Source organism: Sinocyclocheilus rhinocerous, unplaced genomic scaffold, assembly GCF_001515625.1.
Source record: "Sinocyclocheilus rhinocerous isolate Xijiao unplaced genomic scaffold, SAMN03320098_v1.1 scaffold1632, whole genome shotgun sequence".
NCBI classification, from domain to species: Eukaryota; Metazoa; Chordata; class Actinopteri; order Cypriniformes; family Cyprinidae; genus Sinocyclocheilus; species Sinocyclocheilus rhinocerous.
In genome coordinates this window covers 273,670-300,536 of record NW_015670978.1, presented here as the reverse complement: position 1 = coordinate 300,536, position 26,867 = coordinate 273,670, and the positions used below count along the sequence as shown (strand labels likewise).

Sequence of the window (26,867 nt, the reverse complement as noted above, 5' to 3'; positions counted from 1 at the left end):
GTGTGTGTTGCATATGTTGTTATCATGAAAACATATCTGAAAATTTGTGGTAATATTCTCTGAGCAAACAGATAAAACGGAGCAAAAACGGTTTTTAATGCTTGCTCATGTGAAGAGGGAAAGAGTTACTGATACTGAAGCAAGGTATAAATCTGTTTATAAATCTTAAACTGAACTGAAGATTGTGAATTTAGGTAAAGCGGTGAAGAGCCAAGGGTTGTTTTGTAGGCAAACATCAAAGCCTTGAATTTAATGCGAGCAGCTATTGGTAGCCAGTGCAAATTGTTACATTAGGATGGAATGAGAGATAGAGTGGAGTGTCATCAGAATAGCAGATAGAAAAAGCCATGTTTCTGAATGGCAGAACTTAGTGATGCCATGTAGACCGAGAAGAGAAGTGGTCCAAGCACTGAGCCCTGAGGCACCCTAGTAGCTAGATGTTGCGACTTGGACACCTCACCCCTCCAAAACGGTTTTTAATGCTTGCTCATGTGAAGAGGGAAAGAGTTACTGATACTGAAGCAAGGTATAAATCTGTTTATAAATCTTAAACTGAACTGAAGATTGTGAATTTAGGTAAAGCGGTGAAGAGCCAAGGGTTGTTTTGTAGGCAAACATCAAAGCCTTGAATTTAATGCGAGCAGCTATTGGTAGCCAGTGCAAATTGTTACATTAGGATGGAATGAGAGATAGAGTGGAGTGTCATCAGAATAGCAGATAGAAAAAGCCATGTTTCTGAATGGCAGAACTTAGTGATGCCATGTAGACCGAGAAGAGAAGTGGTCCAAGCACTGAGCCCTGAGGCACCCTAGTAGCTAGATGTTGCGACTTGGACACCTCACCCCTCCAAGATACCTTGAAGGACCTATCTGAGAGGTAAGACTTGAACCACTGAAATGTAGTTCCTGAGATGCCCTTTCCCATGAGGGTTTACAGGAGGATCTGATGGTTAATGTTGTCAAAAGCTGCGGCCAGATCCAGCAAGATAAGTATTGAAGATTTGGAAGCCGCTCTTGCCAGTCTTAGAGCTTCCAACAACCGAGAGCAGGGCTTACCGGAGCATGAGCACACCTGAAGCTTCTTAGCGGGTTCCTTCAGTGTGACAACTTCTTGTGCAGTGCCTACCTTCTCCTTATTCTTATCCATTCCAAAGTGACTAGCTGTGTGATCCATCCGTGTGTCGTCTTTCACCCCCACTCTCATCGACACCAGGGGTATTCTTCCTTTACTTTGCTCATAGCTAAAGGTGGGCATCTACATGTACTACTTTGTACTGGAGCCTGCTGACAAGGGTAGCTAGCCCCTGCCAGCCTCAGATGGGGTCTGTTCCCTGCAGTCAGCTGTTTTTCCTTGCTGTTACAAGGTCTTTCCCTTATTGTCAGCTATTCTGTTCCTAGCTGTCACTGGATGCATCCAGATACACTCATTTGAAAACATAGGTGGTTTTAAGTCCCACAAAATGGTATAAGTCCCTCACTGCACTAGTTGAATATAAAGTTGCCACCACCAGCAAATCTTCTGGGCCACCAGCAGATGAAATAGAACCCATCTGGTTTCGGCCTTTTAAACACAAGACACCCTCCGCAGAGGCAGGCCCACCACAGGTTGATCAGACCTTGGTGTGGGTCCCTATCATCTTGGGGCCCAGCTGGGGTCTTTCCTCCTAAACCATAGCCACCATCTGCAGTTTTCTGCAGTATCTGCCACTTCTCTGATGGTCTGGCGCAGGGTTTAACCATGGATTCCCAACTCCTTAAGAAGCTTGATAGTAGATGTTGCCAAAAAGCCCCGGCAGCCAACCTCCACAGGGTGGACTGAAGCTTTCCAGCCCTGCTGATGAGCATTGTTTGCCATTTCCACATACCATAGCCTCTTCCTCTCATTTGCTTCTTCTGTGCCATCCTCCCAGGGTACTTTGAGTTCGATGAAATAGACAAACTGCAGTGTATTGGACTGCAAGTTGCTGACCTACATCAGCCAGCATCTGCCAGTCCCTGACTCCCCCCAAATACACAAATGAGTCGAGATGAAACATTATAGCAACATACAATAGAATGTTTCTTTATCTTTTTTCCATTTCAAAAGTAGTTTTAAATGTGACCTATTATGCCCCCTTTAACAAGATGTAAAATAAGTCTCTGATGTCCCCAGAGTGTTTATATGAAAATAACGACACAAACTTTATAAGTCCCACTTGTGATTACGAGCTCAACAAATTCAAGCGGTCGACTTCACATTGCTTTCATATGCAAAGTTTTAACTACCACTTTCCTATTTACGATCGTTCTGGTAGCACGTGAAGGCAGCATCAGTGAACACAGGCAGAGACAATTATAGCTTTAGCAACATTAGCCTTACAGAGTGCCAAGAAGCTCTTTTAGAAAGGCAATTTAGAAAACAAAATATAACTCCTACGTTCGTTGGTGCATCCCAAAACAACACTTATAATGCCTCTTTGGCGCTGACATTGTATATCTCCTACAGCTACAGCAAGAAAACAGTAATGGTGGACTGCTGCTTCTCACTCAGGGCTGTGTCTATGCTAATTGGGCAGAGATCGTCACAACTGGGTGGGATTTTTTTCCCTACAACAACGTCATTGTCGGGAGAAATCTGGAATCACGTGTTCAGAGAGACTGTTTATGACTTATTGGGATTAAAAAAAAATGAGTGGGTGGATTTTTACCATTATAGGCTGGTTGTTTTCACACACTGTGGCCACACAACTGTGTTCAAATACCTTATAAAAGTGATTTTTGCACAATAGGTCCCCTTTAAAATACATATTGACTTCATACTGTCTTAAACTGCTTGTCCCTCCTTCTCCAGAAGAAAAAGGCATATTCAGTCATATAAATATCATGACTACTGGATCACTGTCAAATATCCAGCTAATTTTGCAATGCAGAAGTACACTATTTTCAATGGAAGCATGTTTCTGACTTTTTATCTGACAATTCAGACTTGTTTTTGCAAATCTGAGAATAGTCAAAATAGCGAGATATAAACACTGATATAAACTCACAATTCTGCCTTTTTTTTCTCTGAATTATAAGATTGTATCTCGCAATTCTGACTTTTTTTCTGAATTGTGAGTTTACATCTCGCAGCATTGAGTCTAGAGGTGGGAATCTTTTGGAACCTCAAGATTAGATTTATATCAATTCTTGAGGTCACGATTCGATTACAAATTAATTCACGATTTTGAAGCAAATTTTATTTCGTTTTAAGCATATATTTTATTCTAGTTTACAGTTTTGTGTTACTGTTCCTATTTGACTGCATTAGACAGTTTAATAGGTCTTGAAGAAGAAAAAAATCACACTGAATTAAATGTAAAGCTTAAAATGTATTGTTTTTTTTCTCTTACCATTTTAGTCAACCCAGTATTATAAAAAACAAATGCCATTTAAGATGACTGCAGTCAGGACCAGCAGTCGTCTGTAGTAAAGCAAGGCAGCCCTGAGACAAATAGAAAAACCACTTAGTACATAAAAATTAACCATGGTTTTATTGTAGTAAAAGTGTAGTAACCATGTTTTTTTGGCGCATTGATTAATATTTTTATAACCACAGTTTTACTACAAATACCATGGTTAAACTATGGTATAACTATGGTTAATTTGTGGGCATATTCAGTCATATAAATATCATGACTACTGGATCACTGTCAAATATCCAGCTAATTTTGCAATGCAGAAGTACACTATTTTCAATGGAAGCATGTTTCTGACTTTTTATCTGACAATTCAGACTTGTTTTTGCAAATCTGAGAATAGTCAAAATAGCGAGATATAAACACTGATATAAACTCACAATTCTGCCTTTTTTTTCTCTGAATTATAAGATTGTATCTCGCAATTCTGACTTTTTTTCTGAATTGTGAGTTTACATCTCGCAGCATTGAGTCTAGAGGTGGGAATCTTTTGGAACCTCAAGATTAGATTTATATCAATTCTTGAGGTCACGATTCGATTACAAATTAATTCACGATTTTGAAGCAAATTTTATTTCGTTTTAAGCATATATTTTATTCTAGTTTACAGTTTTGTGTTACTGTTCCTATTTGACTGCATTAGACAGTTTAATAGGTCTTGAAGAAGAAAAAAATCACACTGAATTAAATGTAAAGCTTAAAATGTATTGTTTTTTTTCTCTTACCATTTTAGTCAACCCAGTATTATAAAAAACAAATGCCATTTAAGATGACTGCAGTCAGGACCAGCAGTCGTCTGTAGTAAAGCAAGGCAGCCCTGAGACAAATAGAAAAACCACTTAGTACATAAAAATTAACCATGGTTTTATTGTAGTAAAAGTGTAGTAACCATGTTTTTTTGGCGCATTGATTAATATTTTTATAACCACAGTTTTACTACAAATACCATGGTTAAACTATGGTATAACTATGGTTAATTTGTGGTTACCATGGTTTAACTATAGTAACCATGTTTTTTTTGTTTTATTTGTGGTAAAACCATGGTTAATTTTCGTAAAGGATAATATTCCTTGATACAAAAATAAAAACGTTTGCAAACATAAAGCTGGTAAATAAAATAAAAAATAGGACAAATACAATAGACAAAATCTTCAAATTAAATAAACTAAGTTTTTCAGGTACATTAGCCTAAGATTAATCTGTCTTAAGAAATACTACAGAAACTGAATAATCAAATATAAAAATAAAATACAGTATAGTCTGCACTGTATTAACTACATATAAATTGATTCATAATAAAAATGATTCAGTGATTCAGGGTTGTTGTTTTTTTGGATTAACATTAGTGTGACAGGCAGCAAAATTTACTAGTCGGCTGTCACTTTAAGAACAAATCCATGGATCTAATATACTGTTACACATCCGATTTGCTTCCAACTGTTTATGTTCACGTATGACATAACAGACTGTGTTTATGTGAATACTCCACACAAAGTGCATTTTGACATAATTGTGTGTGAATTTGACTGTATAAGTGCAATAAACTGTGAAAGAGAACTGAATTCAGGATCGCATGCATCTGAGAGGCGAAATTTGTGCTCGCGCTTCGGCTGTGTGTCCGACAGAGTGAACACTGCATTGAGTCCTTTTTCGCAGCTTACTGTGAATAACTCTAACATGCCAATAACTAGTACATTGAAGTTAAAGAAATTTAACACTTTAGACAATCGATTTAGAAGTTAGAATCGCGATACATATGTGAATCAATTTTTTCCCGCACCCTTAATCGAGTCTCAAACCAGGCTGACAAAATCTCCATCAGAATGAAGAGAAAATAAGACAACAAGCGCAACTCTCTAACGCTTCCCACCAAGTCTTTCCTGAAGAGATTTGAGGCTTTACGTTCACCCGTCTCATACAAAAATATCTGCGTGTTCAATATGTACACCTAGAGAGGCGAGGGCGTCATGCGACTGAAAACAAAGTCTGGATGATCTACAACTCATCCTTTTCGTCTTCATCCTCTGGTGGCGGGCCGCCCGCGCTGCCGTACATCTTGCTTACGATGGCGTGCACGATTTCCTCCAGCTCCTTATTCTTGGCCTGGAAGTCCTCGAGATCTGCATCCTGGTGAGACTCCAGCCACTCGATCTTCTCCTCGATGGACTTCTCGATGGCCTCCTTGTCGTCGGACGACAGCTTGCCACCCAGCTTCTCTTTGTCCCTGATCTGGTTCTTCAGGGAGTAGGAGTAGCTCTCCAGCTCGTTGCGGGCGTCGATGCGCTCCTTCAGCTTCTTGTCCTCATCGGCGAAGCGTTCGGCCTCGTTCACCATGCGTTCAATGTCCTCGGGCGTCAGCCGGTTCTGGTCATTGGTGATGGTGATCTTGTTCTTGTTGCCCGTGCCCTTGTCCTCTGCAGTGACGCGCAGAATGCTGTTGACGTCGATCTCGAAGGTGACCTCGATCTGAGGGACGCTGCGGGGAGCCGGAGGGATGCCGGTCAGGTCAAAGGTGCCCAGGAGGTTGTTATCCTTGGTCAGTGAACGCTCACCTGGAAAGATTGAGGGAAAGAGTGAGAACAGATTCTACTCTGAAGATTAAAGGCACAATATGCAAGTTTTCGCCGCTAGAGGTCACATTTTCAAAACAATAATAAAGGCGAAGCTTGATAACACTATAAAGGAGAGTGGAATGATGGGAGATGTTGTTTTTTGGCCATCCAGAGATGTATGCAGAGCCGTTGAGAAACAGAGCTGCGACACTCCCATAGGCTTCCATAAGAACTGAGGAATGCGGAAGTAAAACGTGTCATGGAGCAGCCAGTAGTTGCAGCATTGAAGCACATTCATTTCGCATTCATTGAAGAAATTACTGCATTTTTTTTGACATTTTAACGCATTAATTGACCTATTGGAAATCTGGACAGTAGTGGTATTTTATGAAGCGCATTATAGTTAATGTTTCTCGTTAGATAATAGACAGTTATACTATAATTGCAGTTAGATAAAGTAAGAAACACCTTAATGACCATAACCAGATGCCAATTCTCATATTTTTAAGTTTTTAGTCTTTCTGCAATATTTCTCTCTCTGTAGGAGGTTGAATGAGTTTCAATGAAGACTGCTCATTCAAGGAATGCAATAACGAGTTTTGCTGAATGATATCATAAAATAACACTGGGATGTGAGTAAATTCAACCTTCTTAAATTTAACATTAAAAAAAAATAGAAACTTATAAAAATAGAGTTTTTGATCATGTCTAAATATACATTCAAATGCAAAACCTAAAAAAAAGCAAGCAATTATGACCAGCAAAACACTTGAGCAACTACAGTAGAGCTAAATACATGTAGGCTATATTCATTAAAGAGCCATTCCGGAATCTAGTGGTTAAACCATAGCATTACATCTGAAAATATTTCTGGCCACCAGACGCCTTTAATTTGCCTCTTTGCACTTGAATTTAAAAACGTTTCTATTTTAACCCTAAATACTACACCAATTGTAATATAAATAATAAGCATATAAGAAATTGTTTTAAATGGTCATTCATGGATCATAATTGTAAATGCAATTTAATCATTAAGGTCACATTTGACTGACAAGCAGTATGAACATATTAATGCTGACTCTTTATCACTCCCCAGAATAAAATGCTATTGTAAAGCGAAGTCAGCGTAGTTATCAATGCACAATCAAGGCACATTAGGTGTTAATAATTACTAGAAATTGCTGCAAATATAGTGAAGCTGCTGTCTATCTGCTTAAACCCATTCAAACATAGTGACAGCGCGGAGTTGTTTGGAGCTATTGAGAGCTACATGAACCACATTGAAATCAAAGCATGTCGCAACTCTGTTTCTCAACAGCTCTGGATGTATGGAATTCATGAATCATGTTCACGGAAGAGGTAATAAATTCATTTTTTATGACCATACCTTCAAACAGCGAATAAATTCTACAGAGAAAGTCAAGTCGCCTTTATTTATTTAGCGCTTTACTGATTGTACAATACTGATTGTGTCAAATCAGCTTTACAGTGTCAAACAGGAAAATAGTTTTTCAATAATGCAAGAGGACAACAACAAAGTCATTTTTCCAGCTAAAGTCAGTTCATTGATGATTCAGTGATGTCATCATCCAGTTCAGCTCTCTTCCAATAGTGTCTGTGCAATCAGTCAAGCGTCCCCAATTAGCAAGCCAAAGGCGACAGTGGCAAGAAACCAAAACTCCATAGGTAACAGAAATGGAGAAAAAACCTTGGGAGAAACCAGGCTTAGTCGGGGGGCCAGTTCTCCTCTGGCCAGACGAAACCAGCATGGTGTGGTTTAATTACAGGCTGCAACACAGTTGCAGAGGACTCATCTGGTTCTCGTGGTCTTGTGCAGACGGTCATTGAGGTGATGAGGACTTCACAGGGGATCTGTCTCTAGGGTTTAGTTGACATGGTTTCCGCTGACATTTAGGGCTGTAGAGGTCGTTTCTAGGTGCTGATCCACCATCTGGACTGGATACAGACTGGATCCGTATGGCTACGGTGATCTCGGAATAAGAATGAAAGACACTAATATTAGCGTAGATGCCGTTCTTCTTACGAAGTAGCGAGCACGTCAGGTGTTATGGGAAGTGTTCCCGGTTCCGGTTGACCTAATTAAGGTCTGCATACACTCACTTCCTGTTTGTTGCTGCCGTGTGTTTTGAGTTTGAGCTCTGTCAAGTTAATTCTTTGTCTATTTTTATCTTAAAATAAATTTTATACACAATCATTTTCGTTTCTATAACGTGTGAATATATCCCCTATCGTATTCTACAACAAAAACAATCAGAGCGCCTTGTTATAACCATTTCTATTTTGATTTCCCGAGTCCGCTATTAGCATGTAGCCCGTTAGCATCGCCAGCGTGGTTGCCGCTAATCTCGCTTACATTGCTAATACTCTATTCACACACATTACCATTGTTTTACTCACTGTTACTTGCTTTAATGGCGGATGTGTGTCTACCTTTGAGTGCAGGTGAGGACACGTTCCAAAGCTGGAGCTGGAGCTGGAGGCCATGGAGAAGCAGATCCGCGACCTGGTGGAGAGTCATAGTGTGGAGGTCGCAGTTAACCCGCACCTCCGACATCCGCTAATTCTGGGTACGAATTGGCCTGCTTTTAAGGAATTATTGGGATGCTTGTGTGCGGATGTCTCTTGGGAAAAGAAAAAACAGGGAAGGGGCGCGCTCGTGCAGGTGGGCGAGGCTGAACTGGGACCACTGAGATCTGTACCAGGGGAACAGAGTGAAATTGTGCGGATGTCTCTTGGGAAAAGAAAAAGCAGGGAAGGGGGGCGCTCGTGCAGGTGGGAGAGGCTGAACTGGGGCCACTGAGATCTGTACCAGGGGAACGGAGTGAAATCGAGAGGCTGATCCTCTCAGGACGCGATGATTTTCCTCTGGAACAGTCTCAGGACGAGTCATTGAAACATGCTTTTGAACAGGTCCGTTATATCGACAGTCAACCTCTCCAACCTGCTCGTCCGCTTTCCTATCCATATTTTGCGATTATAAAAGACCGGTTGTATCGAGTAACCCAAGACGCTCAGACAAAGGAAGATACAACACAGCTTTTAGTATCAAAAAGCCGTCGGGAAATGCTTTTCCAGGCGGCTCATTGTAATCCCATGGCTGGACATTTAGGTCAAACAACAACACTAAATCGTCTCATGGCCCGTTTCTTTTGGCCGGGCATTCACGAGAACGTGCGCAGGTGGTGCGCGTCTTGTCGTGAATGTCAGCTGGTAAATCCACCGGCCTCCCCAAAAGCGCCATTGCGCCCTCTACCGTTAATGCAGGTCCCCTTCGAAAGAATTGGGATGGACCTCATCGGGCCATTAGAGCGATCCGCAAGAGGGCATCGTTTTGCATTAGTGCTGGTAGACTATGCAACACGATATCCTGAGGCAGTGGCGCTCCATAGCATCTCCGCCAAGAGTGTTGCGGACGCACTGTTTCAATTAATCTCCCGAGCGGGAATCCTGAAAGAGATCCTCACTGACCAAGGCACGGCGTTTATGTCACGTACATTACGCGAACTGTACGAATTATTGGGCATTAAGTCGATTCGCACCAGTATCTATCACTCACAAACGGACGGGCTGGTGGAACGATTTAATCGCACTTTGAAAACCATGATTCGGAAGTTCGTTCACGAGAACGCCAAAAATTGGGATAAATGGTTGGAACCCTTCCTGTTTGCTGTGCGGGAGGTCCCGCAAGCCTCCACGGGGTTTTCCCCCTTCGAGCTTCTTTATGGACGTCAGCCCCGGGGGGTTTTAGACGTCCTGAAAGAAACTTGGGAGGACGGACCTTCTCAAAGTAAGAATGAAATTCAATATGTAATGGACCTGAGAACAAAACTCCACACTTTGGGGCGGCTATCTATGGAGAATTTGTTACAGGCCCAGGACAAACAAAGCCGGCTGTACAACAGGGGAACCCGCTTACGAAAATTTGCACCGGGAGAGAAAGTACTTGTATTACTCCCAACTTCGAGTTCTAAATTACTTGCAAAGTGGCAAGGACCGTTTGAGGTCACACGGCAAGTGGGAGATCTCGATTATGAGGTGGTTCGCACAGATAGGAGCGGGGCACGTCAAATTTACCACCTCAACCTCCTGAAAAAATGGAGCGAGGCGGAGTCAGTGATGCTGGCGACGGTAGTGAGTGGAGAAGATGATCTCGGGCCAGAGGTGAGCACTAAATCTCAATCTCTCGCTCTGGCCCCGGGAGGGGATCATCTCTCGCCCTTCCCAGCTCACTGATGTGGCCAAGTTGCAGGCAGAGTTTGCCGATGTGTTCTCGCCCCTACCTGGTCGAACGAATCTCATTCAGCACCATATTGAGACCGAGCCAGGCGTAGTAGTGCGTAGTCGGCCGCATCGTTTGCTGGAACACAAGAAAAAAGTGGTTCACACCGAGTTAGAGGCAATGCTCGAAATGGGGGTAATAGAAGAATCCAACAGTGATTGGGCGACCCCAATAGTTTTGTTTCCTAAAATGGACGGCTCTGTTCGGTTCTGTGTGGATTACCGCAAAGTAAATGCTGTGTCGAAATTCGATGCGTATCCAATGCCGCGGATTGACGAATTGCTGGACCGGCTGGGCACAGCTTGTTTTTATTCGACACTGGGTTTAACAAAAGGATATTGGCAGATCCCCTTGTCGCCGGTATCTAAGGAAAAAACAGCCTTCACAACGCTGTTTGGATTACACCAATTTGTTACGCTTCTGTTCGGGTTGTTCGGGGCGCCGGCCACTTTTCAGCGTCTCATGGACCGTATTCTTCGGCCACATTCTGCATATGCTGCTGCCTATTTAGATGACATCGTCATCTATAGCAATGACTGACAGCGTCATTTGGAGCATGTGAGGACTGTTCTGAGAGTGCTGAGAGTGGCCGGACTCACGGCCAACCCGAAGAAGTGTGCGGTTGGGCGTGTGGAGGTCAGGTATCTGGGCTTCCACTTGGGTCACGGGCAGGTGCGTCCCCAAATTAATAAGACGGCAGCGGTTACAACTTGCCCGAGACCTAAGACCAAAAAGGGATTGAATTGAATTAATGCAGCCTAACAATCCTTTAACGGATTTGAATTATAGAAATGCAACAGTGTGTTATGTGTATGCCAAATTAAAGAGATGGGCCTTTAATCTAGATTTAAACTGACAGAGTGTGTCTGCCTCCCGAACAACGCTAGGTAGATTGTTCTAGAGTTTGGGCGCAAAGCAGGAAAATGATCTGCCGCCCGCAGTTGATTTTGATATTCTAGGCCAGAGTTTTGAGATCACAGCGGACATGAAGGACTATAATGTGATATGAGCTCACTCAAGTATAGAGGAGCTAAACCATTCAGGGATTTATAAGTAATTAGCAAGATTTTAAAATGTATTCAATGTTCAATAGGGAGCCAGTGCAGAGTTGAACCGGGCTAATATGGTCGTACTTCCTAACTGATGACGAAGAATTAACAGAGCAGCCATCAAGTGTTATACAGTGTTCTAGGTTATTACATGCAGAGGTTTTTGGTCCAATAATTAAAACCTCTGTTTTTTCGGAATTTAGCAGTAGGAAATTACTAGTCATCTAGTTTTTTTTATATCAACTAGGCATTCTGTTAGTTTTGTGAATTGGTATTTTTTATCGGGCCGCAAAGAAATATGGAGCTGATTATCATCATCGTAACAGTAAAAGCTAACACAATGTTTCCTGATGATATCTCCCAAGGGTAACATGTAAAGCGTGAAAAGCAACGGTCCTAGTATTGAGCCTTGTGGTACTCCATACTATACTTGTGATCGATATGATACCTAGTCATTCACTGCTATGAATTGATGATGGTCAGATAAGTAAGATCTGAACCATGACAATGCAATTCCACTAATGCCAACATAATTTTGTAGTCTACTCTAAAGAATGTTGTGGTCAATTGTGTCAAACACAGCGCTAAGATCCAGTAGCACTAATAGAGAAATACAACCACGATCGGGTGATAAGAGCAGGTCATTTGTAACTCTGATGAGAGCAGTCTCAGTACTATGATGCAGTCTAAATCCTGACTGGAAATCCTCACAGATACCATTTCTGTCTAAGAAGGAACATAGCTGAGAGGATACTGCCTTTTCTAGTTTTTTTGTTTTTTGACAGAAAAGGGAGATTTGAGATCAGTCTATATTAACTAATTCTCTAGGATTAAGTTGTGTTTTTTTAATGAGAGGCTTAACAGCTAATTTGATGGTTTTAGGTTTTAGCGAGCAAAGAACATTATCATTGTCAAAGAACATTATGACTGACTTGTCTAGTGCAAGTTCTCAAAAAACTCCCCTTATAAACAGTAAAGCGGTCTATACATTGTTTGATGAATGAATCTCTTACTTGCATCATTCGTACATCTGCACTTTGTTGTTTATGATGAGAGAATTTGCGAGTAGTATAATGTTAAAAGTTAGAAAAAACAACGCAACCACATGAACACATAGACCCCCCATGTTAAAATGCCCAACTTTACAGCAGAAAAAAATGTTTACAGCCTGGTACAAAAAGTGGTTTTGGTCTATATAGCTAAATTTACCCTTCATGACAACTGTGAGGGGGGTGAATTTTTTTTATAACTCATCTGTTTAAATTATATTAAGCCATAATTTCCTGCATAATTAAGGGAGTGGACACTTGAGTGACAGGTGGATTGCTGCTGCTGTCACTACCGTCGAGGAAGGTGGGCGTGGTTTCAGCAATCAGTCACCTAAGCTCCACCCACGTCCCACCTCTTTGCCCATTTTCGATTATCCGGGAGTGACACGCTGCCAAGATGGCGACAGCTGACTTCGCCCACTTTAGGCTTCAAAAATTGCTTTTCAGGCCCTGTCCCAAGTGCGGTCTTGCAGTCTTGCGGCCGCTGCGTGCACGTGTCCATTAAGTCCACGAGACCGCAGGGTGTCCCATTCATCATTTTAGCTTTAGCGGACACTGCGTCCATGTGGCCCTGTCCCAAATCGCAGCCTGAACCCTAGCGGTCTTCCTCGGAGTCCAAATTAAACTTCTAAATTAATATTACCTCATACTTGTGGTAGGGGATTAAGTAGGAATAGCAGGGTAACGGGTCATCTCAGCCTCACAATTCTGAAATAAAAAGTATCTGCTTTTTTTAAAGATTTAATTCAACCAAGTGTAATATTTTAGAACTTAATATGTCCTCCATAACTCTAAGTACACTTCTTGACACTTCTTGGCACAGAGTGTACAAGTTCATGACAAATTTTCACATCTGTGCTGTTTAACTCCTGGAGGACGACCTCCTTAAATGCCCTGGTCTTTAATGGGGAGTGTTGCTCAGCTCGCCTCTACAGAATCTCTCACAGCAGCTCAAGAGTGTTAAGATTGAGTGAAATACATGTCCACTGAAGGATTTTCACCTCAGGAGAATGAATATCTTCATTGTCATGTAAAAAAAAAAAAGCACAACAATGCAGGGAATGAGAAGAGGGTAGCATCTTCAGTTTCAGGTTTTTGTATTACATCACACAGTAGTGTGAATTTATGACAGCGTTGATAAAGTACAACTCCCTCACACCTTCAGCACTCATTAAGAAATAAATCTCCTGACAGTTCTCTCTCAAGTGGTTTCATTGTTGTCAGCATAGAAAATTTAATTTCTTTGTTTCTGCATGTTCTAATTAGTGATTATTGTTTCAAATCATGAGACAGGTTTGTGTTCCTGACTTTGATGACACGAATCTTCAGTAATGTTTGCAGTGCAGGCTGCAATATTAATAATACTACTTTTTTTTGGTCTCTTATGCACATTTGACAGCAGCTAGTAGTACCTTGAATAAGGATGCAGATGTAAATTTATATTCATCATCAAAAACAGTAACATCTGTAAAAAAAAAAAATGTAACAACTTCATTTTTATATGGTTAAGTGTAATTATTCTGTTGTATTAAAATTAACCATTGGTCTTCCATAGTAGCATACATTTAGATCATGATAACCACAGTTAAAACCACACATATGGTTACCATAGTAAAAATGTAAATATATGGTTTCTAGGTATTTGGTTTCATTAAGTTTGAGTATTATTCAGTGGGCCATATAACACTTAATTATCAATAAATTACTTACCTTTAACAGTTTTGGTTCAACATACTTACCTGTTGATCAATACTTGCCTTAACCTTACACCAGAATTTATTATATATATTTTTTAGTTTTATTTAGTAACTTTCAGGAGGGTGTACTCATTTTTGCAACACAACATTTTATCACTTTGATAAGAAAATTTTATTTTCTCGAATAATTTTAACATTCTTCTTTGGTAACTGATCAAGCAGACTTGCTGGAATATTATATCTCTAAAAAACCATAACATGTCTTCTAAGCAAAGAGTAATTGCTGAATTTGTTAAGTTTCAAAGGGGGTGTACTCATTTATGCTGTGCACTGTAAATCATTGGCTGAATGAGTGTCATCGCTCTTTCATGTCCTCAATAAACAAAATCAAAAGAGACTGCTTAAAAAATATTGAAAACTATATTTTGATTCACCTCTATTTATTTACGACGTCTAATCATTAACGTTACAATCTCTAGCTGGAGTACCCACGAGCTCCACTAGAGGGCACCCCATCCTATACCCTTTACCATTCACCCCGGACACCACTTCCCATAATCCTTTGCATGGACTCATCAGAACTCATTATCAATTCACAGCTGTCTCTTTTAGGAGGACTATAAGAATTGCACACACACATTCAGATGCTGCTGGAGATTGTTAGCCTGTAATGTTTTCTTGTCTTCAGTGTTTCCTTGCCTTGCCTTTGTGCTTTTTGATCCTTAGACTGTTTCCTTGTTTTTGATTGTTTGATGCCTGCCCTGTCTTGTGAATTACTCTTTGGTCTTTGCCCTGGATGTTATTGTTTGCTGGTGTTTGACCCTGCCTGTTCGGACCACATTTTATAATAAAGCCCACATTTAGATCCAACTCCGTCATCACGACTCCTACATTACTGAATCACCAGCCATACCCGGATCCAGCAGCTTTTTGAGCATTCCAGGCCAATCATGGACTCATTCGACCAGCTAATGCACCATCAGCAAAAGGACCTGTCAATTGAGGAATATGTTCACCAGTTCTGTGAGTTGTCCTATCATGTGCCAGTCGATGAAATCATGTTAAAAGACATTTTTCGTTTTGGAATCAATAAGTTAGTGAAATCATGGTTACCTGAAGGGAAATTCAATTGTACATTAAGAGACATTATGGATTATGCACTGTCACTATGTGGTTCTCCTTTCACTGTGGGAGAGGCAGAGACTTACCACAAAATGACGCAACATATCACAAAATGGCTGCCAACCCAGAACCTGTTGTCAAAATGGCTGCCATTCCAGCGTCTCGTTCCATCATGGCCGTCGTTCCAGAGTCTAGTCCCGTCATGGCCGCCATTCCAGGGTCTCGTCCCATCATGGCCGCCGTTCCAGAGACTCTTCCCGTCACAGCTGCCACTCCCGAGCCACGTCCTGTCGTGGCTATTGTGCCTAAGCCCTCCACCACAATCCTGTCAGTCACAAGGCTCCCAAGACTGTTATCCAGTGTGGAGGATCTACCGCTGGTGTCTGTCCGAGCTGTGGATTACCCCACGAACTCTATGCTCACGAGCCATGCAGAATCTACGCTCCCGAGCCACGCCGACTCTCTGCTCCTGAGCCACATTGACTCAGTGTTTTCAAGCGACACTTTCTACGCTCTCAAGCGACAGTTTCAACGCTCTCTCAAGCCTGCCGGATGCTACTCACCCCAGTTCCCCTGGTACAGCACCTTCAGTCTCTGAGATAGACAATGTATTCTCTGTCCTACCAGTTATGGCTCCAGCCATTCTGTGTGTTTGGGCCGCACACACCACCATAGTTTCCCCAGAGGTTGCGGCTTCCACTGCAGAACCTTCCGAGGTGGTGGTGGCGCCCACTCTAGTCCCCAAATCTGTTCCCGAGTCCACTCTAGTCCCAGATCACACTCCAATCCCAGAGCCTACTCCAGTACTCGAATCCACTCCCGAGCCAGCTCCAGTCCCAGAGCCCACTCCAGTCCCAGAGCCTGCTCCAGTACTTGAATTCATTCCCGAGCCTGCTCTAGTTCCAGAATCCATTTCCGAGCCTTCTCCAGAGTCTGCTCCAGTACCCGAGTCCGTTCCAGTTTCCCCTAAGGTGGCAACTTCCGTTGCAGAACCTTCCACAGCAGTAATGTCCGTTCCAGCTCCTCCCGAGACAGCAGCGGTACTCTTCCCTGACCTCGCTGTGGTTCCAGTCACTTCTGATCCCACCACAGACACTATTTTGGAACTTTCCCTGTTTCCAGATGTCTCTGTTATGGCTGTAAGGGCCGTCTCTGAACTGTGTTTGTTGAAGCTCCTGTTATTACTGCTGCAGAACCTCCAGAGGTGGCGGCATCCGCTGCAGAACATCCAGAGGTGGCAGGGGTGTTCGCTTCAGCCTCCGTTAAGACAGGGGTGTCCACTTATGAACTCTTCGTCTGTCCTGATGAGGTCTTGGAGACCATCAATGAATCTATCAAGGCAGAAAGAAGTGCCTGAGAGAGCTTAGTGAGGGGCCTCGCATTGACCAATACTTCCTTAGAGGTAGGGCAAATCAGTCGGGTGAAGCCCAGTGCGCGGGACAAACACTACAGTCCACAGGGTATCAGAACCCCAGACAAAGCCCAACTAGGCACAAAATTACCCCCACTGATTAACCCAGAAGCCACCCAGCCACAGCCAGCAGTAGAAAGGAAATGGATGGAAGGAGACTTCTGATATTTGGCCTAAATCCTGCCACAATGAGTGGGCAACCATTGACACAGATCCGAAGGCCTGAAAGGAGATGTAGAAAGGAAACTTGAGAAGATGGGGGATATTATCTACACCTATAGTGCACAAAGGTTTGGAGTGAAAAACAAGAGGCCGAGGTCACAGAAGGAGCTGGGAGGCCAGCCGAAGTCCAGGAGACAACAAGACAAACTTGACAAACTTGATTGACAAACTTCAACTGCCGGAGCACCAGATGGACATAAGGCCCCCTAAATCGAGCGAAGTTGAGAGTGCGGTAAAGCGGGCAAGATCAGCATCAGCCCCTGGACCCAACGGTATTCCGTACAAGCTCTAGTCAAGTCAAGTCACCTTTATTTATATAGCGCTTTTAACAATTAACTGATGACGAAGAATTGACAGAGCAGCCATCAAGTCTTAGGGAGTGTTCTAGGTTATTACATGCAGAGGTTTTAGGTCCGATAATTAACAACTCTGTTTTTTTCAGAATTTAGCAGCAAGCAATTACTCTTCATCCAGTTTTTTATATCGACTATGCATTCCGTTGGTTTTTCAAATTGGTATGTTTCGCCAGGCTGTGAAGAAATATAGAGCTGAGTATCATCAGTATAACAGTGAAAGCTAACACCGTGTTTCCTGATTATATCTTCCAAGGGTAACATGTAAAGCGTGAAGAGTAATGGCCCTAGTACTGAGCCTTGAGGTACTCCATACTGCACTTGTGATCGATATGATACCTCTTCATTCACAGCTACGAATTGATGGCGGTCAGATAAGTACGATTTGAACCATGCTAATGCACTTCCATAATGCCAACAAAGTTTTCTAGTCTATGCAAATGCTGTGGTCTATGCTTAATAATAGTCAGAAGAGGATCTATGACTTCTGGAAGCACCTCTTTTAGGAGCTTAGATGGAATAGGGTCTAACATACATGTTGTTGGTTTAGATGATTTAACAAGTTTATACAATTCTTCCTCTCCTATAGTAGAGAATGAGTGGAATTGTTCCTCAGGCGATCTATAGCAAGCTATCTGATGTGATACTATAGCTGACGGCTGCATGGTTACAATTTTATCTCTAATAGTATCGTAGTAGAGTAAGCTCTACAAGAATGCTCCAGGAGTTTTGAGGTACCTTTTGAGATTAATAATAGTGGCATGGAAAAAGCAGGTGATACCAAAAGCCTGGAGAAGGGCTGGAGGGATTTTGATCTCCAAGGATAAAAATTAGTCAACTATTGACCAGTTTCGTCAAATTAGCCTCCTGAATGTGGAAGGTAAGATTTTCTTCAGCGTTGTGGCGCAGAGACTGTCAGCGTTCTTGAAGAACAACAACTTTGTCGACATGTCAGTGCAAAAGGCAGGCATAGGGGGTTTCTCAGGATGTTTGGAACATGCTAACATGATTTAGCACCATTTGCAAATGGCCAAAAAGGAGAAGCAAGACCTACATGTGGTGTTCTTAGATCTTGCCAATGCCTTTGGGACAGTGCCACATAAGCTGCATTCGATTTCTTCCATGTTCCAGAACAGATAAAGTTGATTAAAGCCTAATTTCGGGATCTTCAGGTCTGTATTACCATACAGGACAGTACCACCACCTGGCAGCAGCTGAAGGTTGGCATAATGGCAGGTTGTACCATTTGTCCACTGGCATTCACTATGGCAATGGATATCATAATTCGGGCATCCCGTTGGGTGGTTGGAGGGGAACGTTTGAAAAATTGTTGCGGCTCCCTCCAATCAGGGCATACATGGATGATAGGACTACCATCACAATGACTAAAGCATGTACTAAGCGGCTGCTGGATAAGCTCCAGGAAAACATCAGATGGAGATTAAACACGGAAAATCTCGCAGCATCTCCATTGTCAAAGGCCGACTTACTAATGACAGGTTCTGTATAACAGGAGAGCCCATACCAACGGTCATGGAGAAGCCCATCAAAAGCCTTGGACGTTGGTACACCGCAGACCTTAAAGACTCAAAACAGGTGGAACAACTCAGGCAAGAGACAGTCAGTAGACTCAAGAGAATCAATGGTACAGCTCTTCCGGGAAAGTTGAAGTTGTGGTGCTTTCAATTTGGTTTGTTGCCACGGCTTTTGTGGCCAATTTCCATATACAAGCTCACTTTATCTTACGCCAAGCACCTGGAGAGACTGGTGATTACACAATTGAGGAAATGGATTGGGCTACCAAGATGCCTTAGCAGCATTGGGCTGTACTGGCAATGGAGCTCTCTCTCTTCCTATTTCAAGCCTTGTGGAGGAGTACAAATGCGCCAAAACGAGGCTGGAGATGATGCTTAAAGAATCCCGCGATCCCTGCGTAAGAGATGCTGCTCCAACATTGGCGACAGGGAGGAAATGGAATCCAGTTACAGCAGTTGCTGATGCAAAGGCAGCCCTCAGACACTGGGATATTGTGGGGCAAGTCCAATATGGTAGAGGGGGACTTGGGTTGGGAATAATAACACCTATTTGGTAATAATAACATCTAACATGGCAAAGCCCATCAAAAGCCTTGGACGTTGGTACACCGCAGACCTTAAAGACTCAAAACAGGTGGAACAACTCAGGCAAGAGACAGTCAGTAGACTCAAGAGAATCAATGGTACAGCTCTTCCGGGAAAGTTGAAGTTGTGGTGCTTTCAATTTGGTTTGTTGCCACGGCTTTTGTGGCCAATTTCCATATACAAGCTCACTTTATCTTACGCCAAGCACCTGGAGAGACTGGTGATTACACAATTGAGGAAATGGATTGGGCTACCAAGATGCCTTAGCAGCATTGGGCTGTACTGGCAATGGAGCTCTCTCTCTTCCTATTTCAAGCCTTGTGGAGGAGTACAAGTGCACCAAAAGAGGCTGGAGATGACGCTTAACACCTGGTGGTGGAGGAGGTACGCCGTCAAGAGGAAGCAACTAGATGTGCTAGAGCAGTCTCCCAAGCCCAACAAGGCGGTGGGAGGGTATAGAACGGCGTAAAATCACTTGGCGTGAGCTGTGGAGCATGGAAACCAACAGGTTAAGTTTTATCGTGAGAGCCACATATGATGTGCTGCCCTCTCCAACAAACTTGCAGGTATGGTGTGGACAAGACCCAGCCTTCCACCTGTGTGAAGCCCCGGCAAACCTCAGACATATCCTGGTGGGTTGTAAGACCAGTCTGACACAGGGAAGGTACACATGGCGCCACAATCAAGTACTGAAGTGCTTGGCGGAAGCAATAGAGACCAAGAGAGTGTCAACAAACGCCATCCCCCAAAATGCCAAGAATACCTTACCAAAAAGTCAGTCCTTTGTTAAGGAAGGGGAGAAAAAGCAGGCTAAGTGCCTGTCCCCTGACGCAGGCCAGCTGAATATGGCCAGGGACTGGGAAATACAAGTCTACTTAATCCACAGACTCTGCCATTTGAAATTGCAGTCACCAATCTGCGCACAGACCTGGTTCTCTGGTCCAACTCCGGTAGGATTGTGATAATAGTCGAACTGACAATCCCTTGGGAAGAGGCCATTAGCGAGGCTTTTGAAAGGAAGAAGCTGCAATATGCCAACTTGGCAGCTGAGGGAGAGGAGCGGGGCTGGACAGTGAAAGTATACCTGGTGGAAGTGGGCTGCAGGGGCTTTGTGGCTAGTTCCACTATAAGGCTGCTGAAGGAGTTGGGCATCAGAGGACAGGTCCAGCGGAGGATAGTCAGGGAACTGGCCACTGTCGCTGAAAGAAGCAGCTTTCATGTCCTCAATAAACAAAAACAAAAGAGACTGCTTAAAAAATATTGAAAACTATATTTTGATTCACCTCTATTTATTTACGACGTCTAATCATTAACGTCACAATCTCTAGCTGGAGTACCCACAAGCTCCACTAGAGGGCACCCCATCCTATACCCTTTACCATTCACCCCAGACTCCACTTCCCATAATCCTTTGCATGGACTCATCAGAACTCATTATCAATTCACAGCTGTCTCTGCGAGGACTATAAGAATTGCACACACACACTCAGATGCTGCTGGTGATTGTTAGCCTGTAATGTTTTCTTGTCTGCTGTGTTTCCTTGCCTTGCCTTGCCTTTGTGTTTTTTGATCCTTGGACTGTTTCCTTGTTTTTGATTGTTTGCTACCTGCCCTGACCTTTGCCTGTCTTGTGGATTACTCTTTTTTTTCTTTGCCCTGGATGTTATTGTTTGCTGGTGTTTGACCCTGCCTGTTCGGACCACGTTTTATAATAAAGCCCGCATTTGGATCCAACTCTGTAATCATGACTCCTACATTACAAGTAAAAACCTTATTTTTAAAGCTTTACAATGAGTTTATGGGCTTAATATCTTAATGTGGTATGTTATCCACATGAATAAAGATTATTTATTAAATAAACATAAGAATCGATCAGTATTAAATCATAACAGTCTTATTGGTCACGTTAGCGAATATGGCTCAACAAATGCTTTAACTTCTTAAACTTAAGTAAACACGCAAAAACAAAACAATAAACCTTTACTAGACCGTTTAACTTAAATGATCAACTGCAGACACCTCTGCTAAACCATGATTTGAACTGTGGTCTCACACGGATGATGTAACCGCCAGGCAGGCACACCCAGGGCATATCTGGTGCTAGAACTAGTAGTAAAGAGGAAGGGATGATCGCGTTTACTGGCGCTCCTGCTGTCTTAACTGAGGCACCTATACAGTGATCTAGATGTCTTATAAAAATCTTAGCACTAATATGATACAAGTATGAATTTAGAAAAAAGCTTACCTCTTTACTGTGTGCCATCATCCCATCCCGCTCTCTGTCTTCGTCCTCGTCAGGAGAGGGTCAATCATCAGCCAGTCCGAAGACAAGCAGCCAATCAATACAGGATTTAGCCAGTAGCCAATAGCATTTGTTAACACAGCAACCATATGTTTGGGCCCTGCCCCCTGACTGTCAAACCTTCCTGTACGTGAAGGGTTCAACTCGCACACTCCAGATCAGTAGGTGGCGGTAATGCACCTTTTTCGTTGGCTTGCCAAACCGCCATAAAACACCAGAAGATGGGTTCAGCCCGTGCATGCGTTCAGCTCTGTGCGCACGAGCAGATATTACTTGCTTGTGTGGGATCTGCCAGGATTCGTGGTTTTGTTATTTGTCCTCTCAGCGTGTTGATGTGTGTACACAATCACATTTTTTGTGCTCGAGTTTGGAATTTGCCATTTCTTCAGGTTTACATTTTACGTGTGAGCTTCGTCTCTGTGCACACAGTACTGTAATTTGCTTGCGCGCTGTGTTCATGCCTTGTGCTGTTTTGTCCAATTTTTAACGTCCATAGTGCAGAATTCAGTCAGAGCGCGTGCACTGAACATAAATCTCTGGCTTTTCAGTGATGACTAATCTGAACGCCTCTGATTGGCCATTGCATTGCATTCATAAGCTCCACAGACTCGTGTATTATTGGTTATAATTCACAACACTGTAAAAACGCATAAAACAAATCATGGTGCAACACTGAGCAGATCTAACTTTGATGCTGCAGTCAACACTTTTCCATTTACATTTTTTTTCGCGACAGCTGTAATGGATTTAGTTTAAATGTACAGCAGCATTTTTGTCCACGTGTGTTGCCATGTTTCCTTGCCTTGCCTTGCCTTTGTGTTTTTTGATCCTTGGACTGTTTCCTTGTTTTTGATTGTTTGCTACCTGCCCTGACCTTTGCCTGTCTTGTGGATTACTCTTTTTTTTCTTTGCCCTGGATGTTATTGTTTGCTGGTGTTTGACCCTGCCTGTTCGGACCACGTTTTATAATAAAGCCCGCATTTGGATCCAACTCTGTAATCATGACTCCTACATTACAAGTAAAAACCTTATTTTTAAAGCTTTACAATGAGTTTATGGGCTTAATATCTTAATGTGGTATGTTATCCACATGAATAAAGATTATTTATTAAATAAACATAAGAATCGATCAGTATTAAATCATAACAGTCTTATTGGTCACGTTAGCGAATATGGCTCAACAAATGCTTTAACTTCTTAAACTTAAGTAAACACGCAAAAACAAAACAATAAACCTTTACTAGACCGTTTAACTTAAATGATCAACTGCAGACACCTCTGCTAAACCATGATTTGAACTGTGGTCTCACACGGATGATGTAACCGCCAGGCAGGCACACCCAGGGCATATCTGGTGCTAGAACTAGTAGTAAAGAGGAAGGGATGATCGCGTTTACTGGCGCTCCTGCTGTCTTAACTGAGGCACCTATACAGTGATCTAGATGTCTTATAAAAATCTTAGCACTAATATGATACAAGTATGAATTTAGAAAAAAGCTTACCTCTTTACTGTGTGCCATCATCCCATCCCGCTCTCTGTCTTCGTCCTCGTCAGGAGAGGGTCAATCATCAGCCAGTCCGAAGACAAGCAGCCAATCAATACAGGATTTAGCCAGTAGCCAATAGCATTTGTTAACACAGCAACCATATGTTTGGGCCCTGCCCCCTGACTGTCAAACCTTCCTGTACGTGAAGGGTTCAACTCGCACACTCCAGATCAGTAGGTGGCGGTAATGCACCTTTTTCGTTGGCTTGCCAAACCGCCATAAAACACCAGAAGATGGGTTCAGCCCGTGCATGCGTTCAGCTCTGTGCGCACGAGCAGATATTACTTGCTTGTGTGGGATCTGCCAGGATTCGTGGTTTTGTTATTTGTCCTCTCAGCGTGTTGATGTGTGTACACAATCACATTTTTTGTGCTCGAGTTTGGAATTTGCCATTTCTTCAGGTTTACATTTTACGTGTGAGCTTCGTCTCTGTGCACACAGTACTGTAATTTGCTTGCGCGCTGTGTTCATGCCTTGTGCTGTTTTGTCCAATTTTTAACGTCCATAGTGCAGAATTCAGTCAGAGCGCGTGCACTGAACATAAATCTCTGGCTTTTCAGTGATGACTAATCTGAACGCCTCTGATTGGCCATTGCATTGCATTCATAAGCTCCACAGACTCGTGTATTATTGGTTATAATTCACAACACTGTAAAAACGCATAAAACAAATCATGGTGCAACACTGAGCAGATCTAACTTTGATGCTGCAGTCAACACTTTTCCATTTACATTTTTTTTCGCGACAGCTGTAATGGATTTAGTTTAAATGTACAGCAGCATTTTTGTCCACGTGTGTTGCCATAGTTTCTACAAGCGGAAACTGAGGATAGTGCGGATATCAGTGATAGGCAACAATGACCAGGGACGAGCCATTATTTAAAATGTACAAATCCTTGGGAACTTTTGAGATAACGTATGTACACAACTGCATAAAATATATATCACACTGTGCAAGTGGTTTTTGGATATTTTATTACAAAAATCTTACAAATTGTGCCATTAAAGATGAATGAAAATTTCAAAACGCTTAAAATTAAGCAAAAACTTAAAAAGGTGAGGGAAATAAAATCATAATTCTTTAAAAGTATCTTCATTAAAAAAAGTAAATATTAAAACAGGTCTAAAAAAAAGAAAACTGATTTATAATAATAATAATAATAATAATAATACTATAGATTAAAATGTAAAAAGTGTAAAACTCAATTGATTTATGACAAATAATAAATAAAAAATATATACAAGTATAATATAAATAAATATTAAATATAAATATTAAATACATCTAAAATGCTAAAAAAAAAAAAGGTTAATAAATGTAAATGCATGCAAGTCTGTAATTTAACACTGTTATGATCACCGGCTGGAGTGCCCTAGTCCATCGCAGACTGTTACTCTCTCACAAACCACATTCCTCATAATCCTTTGCCTGAACTCTTCATCACTGATTGCATTCACCTGTGTCTCATTACCTCATCAGTCTCACCCTATTTAAAGCCTGGTTTTTCACTGATTCTTTGCTTAGTTTTACTTGTGTTAGCGCTATTTTAAGCCCTTGTTTCCGGTGCTCCTGTGTCCATTTTTTTATTTTATTATTTGTCTTTTCCCTTGTTGCCTGTGCTCTGGATATTGTTGTTTGGACTGCCCTGTCTGTGCTTTGGACTTTTTGCCTGTTTGGACTATGTTTACCCCTTATTAAAAGCTGTGTTTGGATCTTCAATCTTTTTGTCTCTGTGCAGTGCGTAACAAACACCATGCCAGCTAAGATGGCTATTTTCCAGCAAATAATGGCTTAAAATGAAGCAAAATATTGAAAGAAAAAAATCATAAGTTTTTAAATATTTCCAATTAAAAAAAAATCTAAAACTATAAAATTAAAGACCTTTTCATTTAAATCAACTAAATAAAAAGAATGTTTGTGATTTAACACCAGCAACATTGGCAATCTAAAGTGAGAAATGGCTTAAAATGTATCAAAATACGGGGGGAAAATGTAAAAAGTTTCTTTAAATTGTTTTTTAATCTTGAAAATCGAAAAACAAAACCATTAACACTCTTTTCATATAAACTAACTGAATAAAAATGGGGTCATAAATGTAATCCAACAAGATGAAGTAAACGGAGTCAGTTTTGACAAAAAAAAAATGTTGCTCACCTTCATAAACTTTGATGGCCACGGTTCGCTGGTTGTCAGAAGTGGTGGTGAAGATCTGGGATTTACCGATGGGCACACCAGTGTTCCTGGGAATGAGTTTGGTCATCACTCCTCCAACCGTCTCAATGCCCAGGGTCAAAGGGCAAACGTCCAGAAGCACCAGGTCACCTGTTCAACACATTTCAGCCAGTAAGCATCTCATAAGAGACTTGGTGTGATTAGACAGCCCAGCCATAGATGTGGCCATCATTAAAGGTTGTAGAGGGACTCACCGGTATCCTCTTCTCCTGACAGAACTCCAGCCTGGACGGCGGCTCCGTAAGCCACAGCCTCATCCGGGTTGATTCCTTTGGACGGCTTCTTGCCGTTGAAGAACTCCTCCACCAGCTGCTGGATCTTGGGAATACGAGTGGAGCCGCCAACCAGGACGATCTCGTCTATGTCAGACTTCTTCATGTCAGCGTCTTCCAGAACCTTCTGCACTGGTTTCATGGTGGAGCGGAACAAGTCCTGTGAGGAGAAAGAACAAAACATTGGTTATTTTCCATGCATTGAACAGATACAGGCACAATCACTGTTATTTTTTTATTTTCAATAAACTATGATAGTATTTTTCAACATTTTGAATTTGTTTTTTTATTTTTAGATTTTCATTTTTCATTTTAATTCATTCAAAAGTTTTAGTAATCTGCTGTGAGTTTTTTTGTCATTTTAAAAGGAAAGGAAAGGACAAGACCAAGTATGGTATCATTTACTCAGAATTTGAGCTCTGCATTTCACCCATCCAAGTGCGTACACACACCGTGAACATCACACCTGGAACAGTGGGCAGCCATTTTTGCTGCGGCGCCCAGGAAGATTTGCTGAAGGATTTGTTGGTAAAGCAGAGCTTCTCTTACCATGTTGAGCTCCTCAAACTTGGCGCGGGTCAGCGTCTCGGAGAAGTCTTCACCCCTGAAAAAGGACTCGATCTCAATGTGGGCCTGATGCTGGGTGGACAGTGTTCTCTTGGCCTTCTCCACCTCACGACGCAATTTCTGCACGGCGCGGTTGTCCTTGCGCACGTCCTTACCGGTCTTCTTTTTGTAGAGCTTGATGAAGTGCTCCATGACGCGCTGATCGAAGTCTTCGCCGCCGAGGTGAGTGTCTCCATTAGTGGCCACCACCTCGAAGACGCCGTTATCGATGGTCAGCAGGGAAACGTCAAAGGTGCCGCCGCCGAGATCAAACACCAGGATGTTCTTCACACCGTCCCTCTTGTCCAGACCGTAAGCGATGGCGGCAGCGGTTCTGTGGAGCAAGGTTATTATAGTTTTTAATTTTTTAATTCGTTTTATTTTAATATCATTTTCAAATTTGCTATACAATTCAGTTTAGTTTTTATTAATTTCATTAATATTGTTGTTAGTTTTAGTTTCGTTTTTATTTTGTGAACACATTTTTATTTAGTTTTTATATAGTTTAGTTTCAGTTTTAGTTTCAGTTTTAATTAAAGGTTAGCAGAATTAACAGATCACTTCCAGAGCGCAGGCCAAAGAAAGACTTAGGCATAA

General features: G+C 42.1%; 1 protein-coding gene across 1 annotated transcript in view; it reads right to left on the bottom strand.

Moving 5' to 3' along the window:
- Positions 1-4,906: 4,906 nt before the first annotated feature.
- LOC107734414 (78 kDa glucose-regulated protein-like) overlaps positions 4,907-26,867 on the bottom strand; it is a 55,128-nt gene continuing 33,167 nt past the window's right edge. The window contains exons 6-9 of the mRNA XM_016546366.1: positions 26,214-26,604; positions 25,587-25,824; positions 25,315-25,482; positions 4,907-5,988 (exon numbers count right to left, since the gene is read on the bottom strand). Coding sequence (XP_016401852.1) covers positions 5,432-5,988; positions 25,315-25,482; positions 25,587-25,824; positions 26,214-26,604 — 1,354 coding nt within the window. The 3' untranslated portion in view covers positions 4,907-5,431. The remainder of the gene's footprint in view (positions 5,989-25,314; positions 25,483-25,586; positions 25,825-26,213; positions 26,605-26,867) is intronic.